The sequence below is a fragment of the Pituophis catenifer genome, unplaced genomic scaffold (assembly GCF_029215685.1).
Source record: "Pituophis catenifer annectens isolate HBS135680 unplaced genomic scaffold, rPitCat1.0.hap2 SCAF_2, whole genome shotgun sequence".
Taxonomy (NCBI): domain Eukaryota; kingdom Metazoa; phylum Chordata; class Lepidosauria; order Squamata; family Colubridae; genus Pituophis; species Pituophis catenifer.
This window is the reverse complement of record NW_027256882.1, coordinates 181,519,699-181,535,581: the sequence shown is the minus strand read 5'-3', so window position 1 is coordinate 181,535,581 and position 15,883 is coordinate 181,519,699. Positions and strand designations below refer to the sequence as shown.

The following is a 15,883-nucleotide window of genomic DNA, read 5'->3' as shown; positions in this document are numbered from 1 at the left end:
TAGTAGATGTACAGAAGAGATGGTGTGTTTGTATGTATTGCTGAAGGACCCTATAATCCGAAGTAGGGTAGCCATATTTTAAAAAGCAGTGGATGCTGTTACAATCCAACTTAGAGCACATAGTGAAAATTGGATACCTTTCCCACTATGCTGGCATATGGAAGGTGCTGGTTTTAAATTCCACCATGCAGAGACAAATGGACTCATCCATTTTAAACAGCTGAAGTCAAGTTACGCCTCTGTATTTTGTGCATTCACCTGAGCATCTATTTTGCTGTGGTTTCATACAACTGAATGGTGCAAGGATCACTGCACCTCTTGATTTACTCGCACTTATCAATTCCATGATCCTCAAATGGTATTAATAGAAGAGGTACACATGCCTCCTCATGCTGAAAATTTGCCCTGTCGAAGGGGTGTCCACAGGGGATGATTAAGAAAGTCAAGATGACCACTACAGTGGTTCAGTTGAAGTGCTGCCTGTTTTTATTTGCATCACATGCAGAGCTTTTGTGGATACTTGTGCTATGACACTTTAAAATCCACAGCAGGAGAGGGAGAAGTGTTAGAGGACAAGATATTTTTCCTGCCTGCCACTTCTTTGCTCAAAATCACCCCTCCCCTGAAGCCAAAACAAAGGAAAGCTCAAGAATTCCGAGGGAAAATGGGATGAATGGAAATTTGAAGAAATGGGGGATATTTGGAAATTGAACCCCACTTCCTGTACTGCTTGCTTTGATCCCATTGCCCTTCAGAAGCTGCATTCCCTCTAAAGAAGATGAAAGGTGTACTATTGTACCATGCAATGGAGGACCACCTCACTGAATTCCAGGCAAAGGGCAACTAGAAAGAACCAGGAACCCTGCTAAGAAGATACATCTTGGGATTGGGGTTGTGTTGAGAAACACCTAAGAAGGTCCCAAGAAAGGATTAAGTCTCCCTTTCTACGCCAATTAGTTGGAGTTAGTTGCCAAAAATGGCACTCACCATCTACCTTTACGTACTGCTGTTTTCACTTCCCAATTCCTCAGATGATCACAATCATTTTGTCACATTCACAGTGTCTTCCCTCTTGAAGCAATTAGAGGTTTCAGGACGTGGTGCTGGGGTTTTCATTAGCAAAAATAAATTTACATTTGTATTAGAAATTGGTTTAAATCTAATGGTGTTAATGTTGAGGCCTGAAAGCCTTGTGCTTTACATAAAAGAGATGAAGGTCAAATGGTTGGTGTCAGTGCAAAGGAATGCCAGAGGTGGGCTTCTGGAACAAACAAATGCCCTTCTACATCAGGGTCCATGACTATTAATTTCTCTCTCAAGTGTTCTCTCTCTCTCTTTCTCTCTCTATTTCAAGGAAGACAAACAAATAATTACAGTCAATAACATTCTTTAATTCAATCAGTTAAAGAAGGTGCTGCATCTATAAACTTTTATTATGGAAAAATTGTAATTAATACATGCGTATTATACCCCGCTCGGAGAGTGGCACTTGGGGAGGGAGGGGTAGTGCCGAGGGCTGATTGGGACAGGGGCTGGGGCTGGAGGAGCTGACCCACCACATCACAGCTGCTGGTTCCCTTCTTTGGGGTGAGGGTGAGAGGGGGGAAGCTACGTGCAATGCAGGCGGGTTAGCAGAGGAGCTGTTCTGCAGACTTGAGCTATCTTCCCCTGTATAAAACCTGCAGGTGGGGAAAGGTAGAAAGTCATGATGGCTAGCAACCGAGGGGCTCCTATGAGCCCCCCCCCCAACCTGGAGGCGATTTGTTTGTAATCTTTGTAAACATATTTTGTTCACATTTCTGAAGCTGGATGCATAAAGTTTGATCGCTTTCTCTTCCTGTCTCAACTTGTTCGCTGGTGGCAGCAAAGGCATCAGTTTAAGGCACTTCCCTTAATTCAGCTGCAGGGTTATGAGTTCCTTTTGCTTTCAGAACCAAACCAGTAGCAAACCAACAGCTTCATAAGGAGTGGAAGGGCACTAAAGGGTCAAGGGAAAGAGCTGGAGATGGCTGCTCTGAAGCATCAGGCTGATATGGGTAGAAACAGATATGTGCATTTTGAGTCTAGACTAGGCAGGTGGGACACCTTAGCTTGGCACACTTCTGGGAAAACTTACAAAAGGGCCCCCTGTCCTTGTACCGAAATGGAGAGTTGCTATCTTAATATCCACATAGGACTAAGTCAAAATGGGGGTTCTTGCTGCAGGAGTAAAAGAGCCCTTCCTGTAAACATCCTGAGTGGGTTAGAGAAGGAAATGCTCTTTAGGGCTATCATATCTGGGTTGCAAAAATCTGGATGTCCATTAGATAGCACCCAGAAGTTAGTGTTTCCTGTACTATATGTCTACGCTGCCTTCTAGTGGTCTTCCACTAGATCTTGTAGCCTTAGGGAGTGTGGTCATATTCCCTGGTCAAGGAAAAACAGAATGGCATCAGTGGGAGTCATTTACCTCTGCAAGAAGTGGAAGACACAACAAAACACCTTACAAAATTTAGGGAATAAGATTTGGGGGACAAAGCAGGCCTTTTGGTCTTACTTGCCATCTCAGTTAACTCCATGCCATTTGGAAGGGATACTCCTCCAAGTCTTCATGGGAAACAGGAGCAAGGTTTCTTTCCTCCTAACATTGAGCCCCTTAGATCCTCCCTTGGGAATGGCTGCTGAACTCCCAGGATTTCAGACCACTAATCCTTAGGCCCCTTTATCAGATCACAGCAGTCTCTGGCAAACACATTATAGGTTTTTAGAAACCCATAGGTGCCTAAACAACCTTTGAAATAAGTCTATTCAAAGGCAAAAGTGAAATTTATCACTAATATTTCCTGTCACACTAGATATGACCATATTTTTATTGTTAGGCTGCCCTAGCCAAATATCAACAAAGAGGGAAGGAGAGTTTGATTTAAAAGCAAAGGAGGATAAAGGTAAATAGTGCTAAGTCCTCTCCCTGCCCAGGGCATACCTTCCTGCTGACTCTGCAAAAGTTCTTTTCTCCTCAGCCAGAAGTGAGCCTTGCAAAGAGAAAAGTGCCTCAGAGAAGAGGTTGCAAGAAGGTACACAAAGGATTAACAGGAGGAGCAGCAGCCACCTCTCAACACATCAGCAGACATGACACAAAGATGCTCAGTCCCAAATAAACAGGAACTACTCTCTGCTGAATATATATATATATATATGTATGTATTCCACACATATACATATACATACATATATATATATATATATATATATACCTCTTAGGCACTTTAAAATTTGACCAAAATGCTGACAGGATGTGAATATGGAAGAAATGAGTCTAATCTTGATGTTTCTGAGCAGCTCCTCCAGAAAGCAGGGGAATGGGGAAGAAGGAAAACTGACCCCCCCATTCACCCACCAATACAGACACAGATACATGATCTTGGAGCCCTCGGCACTTCCCTCCACTGGGCTTCCCATCTCTGCTCTGAGGAAGGAACTGGTGGGAATGGGAAGAGGGAAGCCGATGATTTTTTTTTCTTTTTTAAAATATATGGTTTTTTTTGTTTTTTAATTTTTTTTAAAACATTTTTATTTCATTTTTTAAATTCACATAACACAATAAGCCATTCCAATGGAGAAAGCCGAAGAAAGCTCAGGCAAAAATGATAAAACAGTTCGGATTTTTCTTTTTTTTTTTTTTTTTTTTTTTTTCCTATATATATTTTTTTGTTGTGAAGCAATATTGACAGTTATAACATATGGCTACCTGCATTCTGCTAGACACGGAAGAAACTTTAGAAAGAACAAAAACAGACAAAGAGCTACCCTTTATTTTCAAGTGCAGGGGGGTGGGGTCAGCAGCAGGAAGGGGCCTGGAAAAACAGACTGAAAGACACAAAGGGAGGCTTGGGGTTCCAGGGAAAGAGGCAAGGGAGTCAGGGATAAGGAGAAAAAGCACACCAAATTCCATTAGTACTATATATATATACTGTACTGTACTCATATATATACTGCGTTTCTTAAACAAGGAAGAAACTTGTTCAAAGGGGCAGGGGTAGGTTGCAGTCTGGGAAGCTGCAGTTTCATGGATCTCAAGGTTTTACTGCCGAGCGAGAGATGTGGGTCTGAGATTAATGGGGAGGGGGCATATGGAGGGCATGAAAGGGGGAAGCCAAGTGGGTTGTCAAAGGTACCTTGTGAAAGGAAGGACAGAAGGGCTCAACTGTTCTTCTAAAGCAAAGGTCAGGGGAAGAAGCAGCTCCATAGCAAGTAAGGTCTGAGGCTTACTACCAGCCCACTGGCAGCCAAACAGGGGACAGCTGACTTCTCCAAACCAAGAGCTCAAGGGACAGCAAAGTGGATGCTGATACATTTCTAGGGCAGAAACGCAGCAAAGGTGACTGCCCACCAAATGAAATTGTCTTGGGCCCTAAGGAACCTTAGCATCCTCCTGGGTCAGCAAGGGAACCCACAACTGAGCATCACTGGGGAGAAAGTCACTGAGCAGCCACCCTTTCCTGCAAACAGAGGACTAAGGGATCCAGAAAAGGGGATTACAGAAGCCCAAGTGCAGACATGCTTTTGGGGTGTGTGGGAAGGGATTCATATGGTCTTCAGGATTATTTTGGAGTTATGCTTCCTTCACCCTCTCTTTTAGATGGGGCAGCAGTAGCCAGGCCAAAGAGGACTAGGTACCACCATGTTTAGCCCAAGTAGCTCCCTCTTGCTGGTCAAGCCTAGGCTTTTATTGCTTTCCCCTTTTTAAGCATATAGATTACAGTAGGAGGGGGTGGAATTTCCTGCACCCGCTCCCCAGGCAGAGCACATGGTCCATCTGTTTCAACAAAAGATGGGTTTACAAAGGCACTATGTCAGCTGGCCAGTTAAGCATGTTGAGAGTAAGGCAAAGTCATCCATCTTGGTCCTTCCCTGAAGTGAGAAATTTCTCCAGTCAATCTCCCATGCTCTGTGAGGTGCAGGATATGATCTGAGTCTGGCTCCTGCTTCACACACAGACCCTTCTGCCTTGCAATTTCACAAGGAGCCGAGAGGAAAGATTCCTCTCAACAGACAAGAAGGCTGTGAAGAAGGGCAAGCAGCAGTTACAACTGTGGGTAGGAATGTAAGGAGTTCAAAGGAAGGGATGCTGGTGAATTCATAGATCAGCTCCTCATTCCAAAGAGAAGCCGTTGAGCAATAGATACATATGTGAGACAGAGTTAAAAAGAAGGGAAAACTCCCCACATTGCAATTAGGCTGGTTTACAAAAAAGTGGGGTGGGGGATAGAATTGAAGGCCAAACAGCTAGTCAACTTTTGCTTAGCTCTTTTAGGGGGAAAAACAAGACAGAAGAAAAACACAGAAGAGAAGGATGTGCAGTGGCAGTGATGGAAGGTGCCAAAAGGATGAAAGGAGCCAGAGAAACAAAGTCTACCCAAGATGGCCTCTGTTCCAGTAGGAACCTTCCCCCTTTGCCATGGCAACCTCACCATCATCCATCTCGCTCGGCAACCCGGGAAGATCCATGAGAAGCTGCCAGATGCTGCTGGTGCGTTTGACCGCAAAGCCCGCTGCCCCTTTCAGCTAAACATAAAGAAGGGATAATGCGTGTTTCCTAAAATGTGCTTTATGATAACAATTAATTGATTCATAAACTATGTATAATAGAGATTTTAATGTATTTTATAGTGTAAGAAGCACCAGGTTTTGTATTTTTAATTTTTTTCAACTTAGGTTTTTTTAGTTTTTTTCTTTACTTTTAATTTTATAATTGTCTTCAATTTTTTTAACCTGATACAGTGTTTTTTTTACAAGTTTATTTTTGTGTATGACAAAACTTTTGCCTTCAGCCCTCCCATAAAATGACAAAACTAATGAGGAAAAAGAAAAAACAACAACCAATCCTCAATTATTATTGATCTTTTAAAAAGAATTTAAAAAATAAACAAGAAAAAGGAAAAATAGACAAATGAAAAAATAAACAGAAAAAGTTTTTCCCCATACTTACAAAGGTGGGTTTTTCTTTTGTCCCAATTTATTTAGAGTCCCTGAGAACAGAGGACTTTGCAACAAAAATAGATTTTTTCTCTTCTTCTTAACAATCTTTAACATACAAAGATATTAAAACTATGCACTCCATTGCACTTGGCTCAATGCAAACAAAATTGGTTCTTTTAAAACCCCTAATATATATTTCGTTTTTTAAAATCCCCTCCCCCTTTTAAACAAAAGTTTTTGTGTGTTTTGCTGCCCATACCTGTAAGCCACCAAAATTGAAACTTCTGCATGTCACCCCTTATGGATTCATTCCCAGGGTTTATATTTACCCCTTCTTTTAGGACTCCAACAAGGTAACATGTAAATAGATGACACTGGTATTCCATCTACCCACCTACATGCTACTGTTATTCATCTGTTACCTCTTAAAAATCCCAAGTATTAAATAAGTGCTTAAGCACTGTTAGGATTTAAAGCTTCTTTTTTCAGAATTAAATAACAGTAAATTTCTACTCCCCTACCAACCACCCTCTAACCATTTTAAGTGCTGTTTCATTGGTGGTCACCCACCTCTGGATTCCTGCAATTCCTACTTTTTTTCAGATCTATCCATCTCCTGTTTTTAGGGATCTCATTCTGAGCAATGCTGGGCATTAAGGTCAGAAGCTTCAAGCAATTGAGTAAAATTATTGGACTACTTAAAAGGAAAGCAATCAGTGTCTTAAGTGAATGAGCTTACTAAATATATTTAAGAACTGAAGGAATGGAGCAGTATCATTTCTTGTAGGACTAACATATCTATTTGGGCTACAAAATGCCAGGGGGCCACTGGTCTTGGAGGCAATCTAGTGATGGTCTGGGTTTCTGCATATTAAATATGGCCACCTGGATTATTGTGATCTTCACAATATAATATTTGGAAGATTTTTCATGCTTTGTATGTTTGTGCTCAGAAATTGTCAAGCCTAATGAAAACAGAAGTTTGGATATGTTTGAGATAGTGAAGGCACAATCTTCTTCAATCTGGGAATGTTTCAAATGTTCTTATGACCAAATCAAATAAAAATCATGCAGCCTTTCAAATGCTACAGCTTGAGTCATGTTTAATGTTAGCACATCCCCAAGCCTTATTACACATTGGAATCCATTCCAGTGCAATCAGACTAGAAAAGGTGCTTAATGTTGATATTTTGCCAAAAAAGGTAGTGAACGGTAGGCTGAATAGTCCAAGGGTATCTTTTTTTAAGGCCGCCAGATTAGGAACTATATCAATGCCCGCAGATACAAAATATATCCAAGCTTAGTGTTCTTAAAGAAACACATGGGCATTTTGGGCACTTTTTAAACTGAGCAGTTTACAACCTTTCATAACAGGAATTGGGTTATGTTCTAATTGTAGCTGCTACATCCAAATTCTGCCCATATCACTGATTTGGTTCCATCTTTCACTCTATGAATATTCAGCTATAGAGTAGACAATATTTTTTTCTCAGACTGCTGAAAGAGGGATTAACAATCATGGTGTGAACTTTTATTCCAATGTCATCTCTGGTACATTATACTTATTTTTTGAATAACATTAAGAGAACTTAATGTGAGAGGACATTATGACAGAAGCAGCAGGTAGAATGCTAATCCTAGAATTCAGGAAATTCAGGTCTCCATTGTTACTTTACAGGAATAGACCTGGTTTACACCAATGACTAAAGCATCAGATGAGTGTCTCCTCTTTGTGGCAGCCACAAAATATCTACACGCAGGCTGCTCACTCCATTACAATTTTCCTCACAAAGAAGATCTCCCTCTTTGTAGAACAGCTGTCCTGCAGCTGTGCAAGGTCAGGCTCTATGAATCCTCCACAAGAGTAGGCTTGGATGTGGGTGTCTGCTGGTGTATATCCATTTGCATGTGTGTACAGGACAGGGGAATTAAGAATTCCTCTGACATGTTGATTGTAGGATAAGCATGAGAGCCTACTGCTGGCAGAAGAGAGAGGCAAATCTGCAACCCTCAAATTCCCTTCCTTGACCCTGTTTGTCCATTTGGGACTAGAAAATCATTGCACTTGGACAAGGGTGCAGATTCTTGGTCTCACCAGCAGGTTGGTTTTGGACTAAACTCTGCTCAAGAAATCCTTGGGATGCTCTATGAATCAACTGAGCATTACTGTAGCAAATAGTAGAACAGCTTCAGGAGATTCTCTAGATCAAATTAATTATTTGGAACACAACTTCAGGTATTGCAAATCATGTGCCTAAATACAATTGTTCTGGACTAATTGCACAGAAACCTGTTTCCTGCATTACTTTCTCGCCCTTTCCAAATCAGACAATTCCTCATCCCTATCCTTACTCCTTACTCTGATATAGAATTTCACTGCTGCCCAGTAAGAACCAATGATACCTCATGCAGAGTTGAGCATAGTTAATAGGAACAATGGAGCATGGGAGATAAACTCCAAAGAATTTGGCAAAGCTCCTGTCCCCAAAACTCAGCATCTGCTAAGGAGAGGTTTCTATCAAAAATGCTGGAAAAAGAAACAAGAGAGATCATTTCATGGGTGCACAACAGAAAGGGATGCTGGTTTCTCTCACAGGTTTTGTTGTAGTGTGAGACAAGGAAAGAGGAAAGTGCATGGAACTGTGTGACTGATCTGGTGCACATGTGTGCATTTGCACATGGTGTACAGATGGTAGTGTCAAACCCTCATAACTACCCATTAGGCAGCCTCCATTACTTCTAATTATATACAATTCATTTTGTTGCGCTGTGGTCTGCTGTGACTGTTAAGATCTTTGTTTTTGTTTGTTTTAACAGTAACAACAAAACCCAATTGTACTTAATTGCTGGTGTCACCTGTATGTAGAGGAAGCCAAAGGAAATGCAACAACTCAAAGAGTAAGAAAATGAAGTGGAGAAAAGGGATCAGCAAAAGTATCAAACCATAGTAATAACAGACACCCACAATCTCACAAGGCCAAAGCCTAGACTAGGTTGGGTACTCTGACGAAACGTACCTGTCTGAGCTAGCTACTCTAGCCCCAATGGTCAGTTTGGGGTACAATTGAAGTATGCCCCTTTGCTGCCTTGCTAATCTTTTTTTAACTATTTATAAAAGAATGAATACTGTACTATCCTAAATATTTGTCCATTTGCAATAGCAGCAAGGTGTTTCTTTTCAAAGAGAAACACTTTCCAGTCAAATCTAACCTGTCACCATGAACCGAAGAGTGCCCATATTTCTTGTTACTATGGGGAAAGGAATTCCAGTTCATGCAGAATAAGACTGGAAATATTTTCCATGTAATCCAGACATTGGTTTTTCTGAGATGCAGGAAAAGTTCATTCAGAGCAAGGAATACAAGGAAGCACTAGATATCAAGATCAGCAGAGAAAAGATTTGTGCTGGGGTCAGTGTGTGCATGCATGTTTGAGAAGGGAGGGGAAGAAGAGGATTTTATTCCTTGCTCTGGAATGGAATTCAGTTGGAGCATCTGGTATTCAGGAGTGTTTCTGCTTTTGCTTTGTTTTCGCTTGTAGAAATGCAATATTAATTTGGTTAACAAGGGAACATATGGTGGGAGAAATAATGCTTAATCTAAACCATTTCCAGATCTGAACCACAATGGTGCACTGAATTGGCCTACTCACTGAGTGGAACTAAGACCAAATTTGATTTGCCTGCAGGCTCCACCTATCTCTGCAGGTGTTTCTTCAAAGCAATGAGGGACTCAAGCCCTGATTAAGCAAGTGCTCTTAGTTTGTTTAACATAGTCAGAATTCACCTTGGATTTAGTCTAATAAGTAGACAAATCTCTAGGGAACAATCTCCTTTTTCATACCTCAGCAAACATAATCCCTCATAAATCTTGAGACAGTTTTCGGATTTGATACTGGTATATGTGAGTGTTATTCTTTGCCCATAATGAATGAAGAAAAATCCCTTTTTAAACCAAAAAAAAAAAAAAACACCATTGTTTGGGTGGCCTGTCCAGAACTATTTTATACATTATTTTAACAGAGAGTTACTTCAGTGTGAGTTGATGAGATTCTTTGAGAAGACAAGATTCTCCTATGCAAATGCAAAATCTGCTTTGGATCAGGGAGGTCCAACATAATTTTTTTTAAGCTTCTCATCTGTGTTACCCAATGTCTCTTACTTTTCTTTGAAGAGGAGCAGCTCAGTGAAGATATAGGTTAAGGACTGAAGATTCTGATTCGCAGGGCTTGAGTGAAAAAAATATCATTGTTGTCATCATCATCATCATCATCATCATCTTCATCATTTTTCTTCACTTGAAGATCCTGTCAGAGGAACCAAGACTGGACCAGAAGACACAAAGAGAGAGGCAGAATTAAAATTGAGACTCTGATAAACTCCTTTCTTTTTCTTATGCCTGATATTGAAATACTCATTAAAATTCACCCCGTGGGTTTTCTAGGCTCTTTGTGACTTTGTTATCTTCAGTCTCAGGCAATCTGATATCGCCCATTATTTGTCCTTCTGTAACACTTAATCCCTGATTTCCACTCATATTGCACCACAGTACTGTGCCCACCACCTTCTTATAACAGTTACCTAATGAAGCCTCCTGAGATTTTCATTCAGATTTGTCATCGTATAAATTTAATAGGTTGCTAAAACCAATAGCCAGCACTGATTCTCAGATGAGTGTATCCACAAGGATTACACATATAATTCCATACATCAATTTTTATTGCATGCACACTACACATTTGTAGGGATATATTTCAAACTGGGCAAAACTAGACAGCATAATAAGCATACTACCAGTATTGGAAATGGTAGCTCTGTATTCAGTTTGTTTCTTTTCTATCGTATTTATTAAAATATATTAGGATCTTGAGATCCACAGCTTCCATTCTTCCTCATTAAGTGTTGCTGGCAGAGTAAAGAATAACAAACTAATGATGTCAAGAGGGATAAATTGAGCTGAGTGTGAAAGAGGATCATGGACCACATATATTAGCAGCTTAATATCTGATTTTATCCTTCACATCCTTTCATTTGAAGGAGCAACTGAAGACAAGTTGTTGCTTACCAATTGTATTTTCCTTATGGCCCTGAAAAGAAGGCCAAGCCCTGACTGGTTGTCTCCTTACTTCTTACCTTTCAATCCATGAAAGGACAGAGAAGCCCTATTGGCTGTCATTTGTGTGGATGGGCCTCCCAGAGCCTGCCTTTTCCTTTTAGGGATTGTTTCACCTTTACTTTTCTTTTTTCTTTTCCTTTGCTTTCCCAGATGTTTATGCATATGAGAGCCTTTATACAACCTCTCTCTACTGACATTGATACAGGTTCTTCTGCTGTAACCGAACCATCTAAATGGATGGCTCAGATTCACAGAAGAAAAAGAGAAGCATTACAGTTTCCTTCCAACAGGCCTATCTTGTAAATTAAAGATTGTTTAATTTAAAAAGGAAAAGGGAACCACTGTAGTACAGTGGGCACAGTATAGGAAAGAAAGGAGAGTATTCTTCTGCCACCCTAGGTAGAAACTGAAAGGGAGGTCACTGTGAGATATAAGGGTGGAATTAAGATGTACTGGTAGAAGAGACGGGAAAAATAATGGTGACCAGGAGGCTTTACTGGACTCCATTCCTTATAGTTAGATCAGCTTTTTTTTAAAAGGAAGCTGCTGATCAGCTGAAAACAGAGCACCCCAGAGTGAAATGGCTATACAAGGCAAAACCAGCTGCTGGGGGAGAGGAGGGAGCATGCCAGCCACTGTACCCAATTATAGAGCTGGAGATTCCCCTAATCTGGAATAAAATATTGTGGACTAACCATGTGGAAGGGTTTAAGGCACCTCAGAATGGAAAACCTGAAGCAGAATACAAAATTTAAGTTCGAGGTACGTTTTATGAAGAGGTAAATGATAGATAATAATCTATTTTCTTCACTTCAGGAAATGGTAGGTAGCTCTTAGAGGTGCTGGGAAAAGCAGAAAGTGTAAATTTGGTCTAAGTGGGAATTGAACTGGATGACTAAAGAAAATCTATTGGTACCACATCAAACTTGAATTTGGGACTTTTGCCACTGCTAGCCCTTCTGCTGAAATTAGATAAAAATGTCTTCTGGTACTTCCATATCACATGATGTAAGTTTTCTCTTTCAATTTATCTTGCCTTTCATGCAATCTCTCTTGAGACTGCTACATAGGGCTGAATGCAACCCTGTCTGGGGTTGCTCCTTCATCAGTAAGAAAATGTTAAGTGAGAATTCAGTAAATTCAATAGAAACCAAAAGTTTCTCAGAGGCAAGAAAGATAACAAGATTATTTTGAATTACCAATGTCAGATAATTTTATCTCAATTGAAAACACTACCTGACCCGTCAGCTATTGTATTTGTAGTTTATAGGTCATTGTTAGCAGTTACATGTTATATAAGAATGTAAGATTTTATTTAGACATGAGGAATTCCAATCACTGCTGCTGGTACTCACAATATGTAATCCCATCTTCCCACAATATTGTGGAGCAATATTGGCCCTGTCTTGCAAAGTCTCTGTAATCCAGGTTCCTCAAAAATGGCTATGCCCTCAAGCCAAAGGGAGAGCCAGCTGATGTCATAAGTGGGGCTCATTATTAGAAACCATCTTCTATACTGTTTCATTTCCTTCCCATCCTAGATCAGCAATTATCTTCTTTGTCTGCTCCCCAAAAGCTGGAATAGTCCCAAGGTGACTAGGAGATAAAAAATGGTTCCTTCTTCCAGCCTAGCCAAGGATTGGGAGAGAAGCTGACACGCTATTAATGAAATTTCTTCAGGCAGTGACAGAAATTTCTCTGGTGTCTGGAAATTCGAAATTTCTTCTGATTTGAAAAGTCAAGACAGAAACGCAGGTATCGCACAATTTGCCCTCTAATGGCAGAGAGGGATGGAGCAGAGCCACACTGTGGACACACTTGCCATCTGCAATACGGAGACAATAGTGACGGGGCAGCAAATGAAGGAAGCAGGAAGAAGTGGTTGGATTTAAATAATTCAGATTCTCCGGGGGGTGGGGGAGAGAAATAGCATTGAAAATGGCCACCAGGAGGGGCTATGTGTCCACTGCTGGGAAGATTGGACTTCTTCCATTCTCCAGCTCTCAGTCTCTCTAGCTCTCTGTTCCACCTCCCTTCTGTCTCGGCTTTGCTTCTTCTTGGTACTGACAATAGGCTGGCATCACAGACTGAAGCTCTCTCTTCAGGATGCAATATCCTGAGGTAACAGTGCCTATTTGAAATCCCCACAGGCCTCAACAGATTTAGTATAGCAGGTACAGGAAGTGCCAATGTCACATGCTACATTTTTCAAAGCCTGATGGACAGCAGATGCTCTTTAATTACCAATCTCTCAATCAAGACTTTATTTTCTTCTCAGAGCAAATACGTACTAGCTTCTAGTTCCCCTTCACAAGTCTCTCTCCCTTTTCTAGAATCAACTTTCTAAGTCTAGAAATTCCTCTCAAGACACATATTACTAGACATGGCTCTACTAAGATTGCTTTGGAAAAGAGAGGAGAAATTATGCATTTTACAAAGTTTGGCACAGTTGATGAAAACCCTACAGCTAAGACAAGCAGTGAAATATATTTGCTAGATCCAGGTCCATTCTGTCCACACTGAAAATACCATTCCTGCTTTGCTCAGGTTGGATATTGTATTCAGATTCCTGCTTTTCAAAGTTTATTTATTTAAGTAGGCACTGCTCCTTTTCACAATGTTTTTAAAATGTCTGTTTTCTCCAGCTCTTTTTGTTCCACATTTTCTCTCCCATTCAGTCAATCCATATTCTTTTAATAAAATAAAGATGCCAATTCCCACACCCTAGTAAATCCCTGCCAGCCAATCGGATTCTTGACCACTGCTTATTATCATTAATTGCAGCCAATCAAATGAATTTTCCCCAATATAAAGCTACCAACTGAATGAGGTGCGCAGTGATGTGAATTATATGGCAATGGTCAAATTACAGAATTAGAAATAGCCACCACTACCATCACCAGCCCCCAATATCTTCTAGTAATAGAGCCAGTTATACAAATGAGAGATTCGGAAACAATCAGTCAAAACAAAAAGAGCTCAATTCTCATTGACTGTTTCTGCTCCCTGATTGGTTGGAATCAGAGACTATATGCCTGGGAAACCAATCAGAATGTCGTTCTTCAGTAACAAGTCACTCAGGAGTTGTCACTCCACTATGACAACATCTACTTGGCACTGAGGAATGAATCCAGATGTCCCTTCATGTCAGAGCATCATTTAAATGCCTTGAGTTATTTTCTATAGCTGTCTATTGTATCTGCCTACAACATACCTAATCTACTCTTGCCTCAAGTAAGACAGAATCAAAACTAGCTACACAGCATCCATTCAAATCTGTGAACCTTAAATGAATGTTGGTAGGTTACTCACGGACATCTGTCTTGCAATGCACTGAGCAACACTGAGTTATATCATCTTGCTCCACACTGCTCTTAATCAGAAGGTTCCATTTCTTCCACATATGATGCATGAATTTTGTCTTTTAGATTAAATATTCCAGGTATATTGCTAGCAGAAACACAAGGTGAGAGATAATTTTTATCGATGAATATATTATATCCCCAAATTTCAGTTCATGGTCATCATGGAAAGTGATAATATAAACTGTCACTCCCTTGCTCATTTGTGTCCTGGGGGAATAACAGAATAACAGTTGGAAGGGATCTTGGAGGTCTTCTAGTCCAGCTCCCCACCCAAGCAGGAAGACCCTATACCATTCCAGACAAATGGTTGTCTTATTACAAACCTCCAGTGAGGAGCACCCATAACTTCTGAAAGTAAGCCGTTCCACTGGTTAATTGTTCTGTTAGGAAATTTCTCCTTAGTTCTAGGTGGCTTCTCTCCTTGATTAGTTTCCGATCTGTTGCTTCTTGTTCTGCCTTCTGGTGCTTTGGAAAATGGGTTGATTCCCTCTTCTTTGTGGCAGCCCCTCAAACATTGGAATACCACTATCATGTTGCCCCAAGTCCTTCTTTTCACTAGACTGGACATACCCAATTCCTGCAACCGTTCTTCATATGTTTTAGCCTCCAGCCCCCTAATAATCTTTGTTGCTCTTTTCTCAAACTTTCCAGAGTCTCAACATTTTTATATTTTGTGGTGACCAAAACTGGATGAAATATTCCAAGTATTGTCTTACTAAGACATTATAAAGCAGTACTAATACTTCATGTGATCTTGATTCTATCCTGCTATTAAGGCAAAGTAGGACGGCATTGGCTTTTTTGGCAGCTGCAGCACACTGCTGGTCCATTTTTAAATGGTTGTCTATCAGAATTCCTAGATTCTTCTCGCAGTTGCGGCTATTAAGCCAGGTTCCACCTATTCTATACCTGTACATTTGATTTTTCTTGCCTAAGTGTAAAACCTTACTTTTCTCACCATTGAATTTTGTTAGATAGGACCCAGGATCTCTGTCGAGATCCTTCTGGATCTTAAGCCTATCTTCTAGGATGTTGGCTATTCTTGCCAGCTTGGTGTCATGTGCAGATTTGATGAGTTCCCCTTCTATTCCTTCATCTAAATCATTTATGAAGATTACCATATCTTCAGTTCTGTCCAAAACAGAACCTTGGAGTACTTACATGTAGATGCAGTTCCATTAAAGATTTATCTACTGAGTGCAGTTTGTCAGCCAGTTATGCTGTCTATCCCACATGTTTCTAATTTACTAAGAAGTAGATTGTATTCTACTTTGTCAAATACCTTATTGAAATGGAATATACTATGTCCATAGCATTTCGCTGGACTAGTGAATTTAGAAATTAGTGCACTAATTTAGAATTAGTATAAATTCTAATGTATAAATTTAATATATTCTAATTTAGAAATTAGAATTTAGAAATCAGTGGACCAGTTAATTTAGAAAC

The 15,883-nt window shown here is 40.3% G+C and overlaps 1 protein-coding gene across 8 annotated transcripts in view; it reads right to left on the bottom strand.

Moving 5' to 3' along the window:
* Positions 1-1,415: 1,415 nt before the first annotated feature.
* The window catches only part of NFIX (nuclear factor I X), a 228,392-nt gene continuing 213,924 nt past the window's right edge, over positions 1,416-15,883 (bottom strand). For all 8 annotated transcript variants that reach the window (XM_070938268.1, XM_070938260.1, XM_070938262.1 and 5 more), the window contains one exon: positions 1,416-10,281. In XM_070938268.1, the coding sequence (XP_070794369.1) occupies positions 10,267-10,281 (15 nt within the window). In that variant the 3' untranslated portion in view covers positions 1,416-10,266. The remainder of the gene's footprint in view (positions 10,282-15,883) is intronic.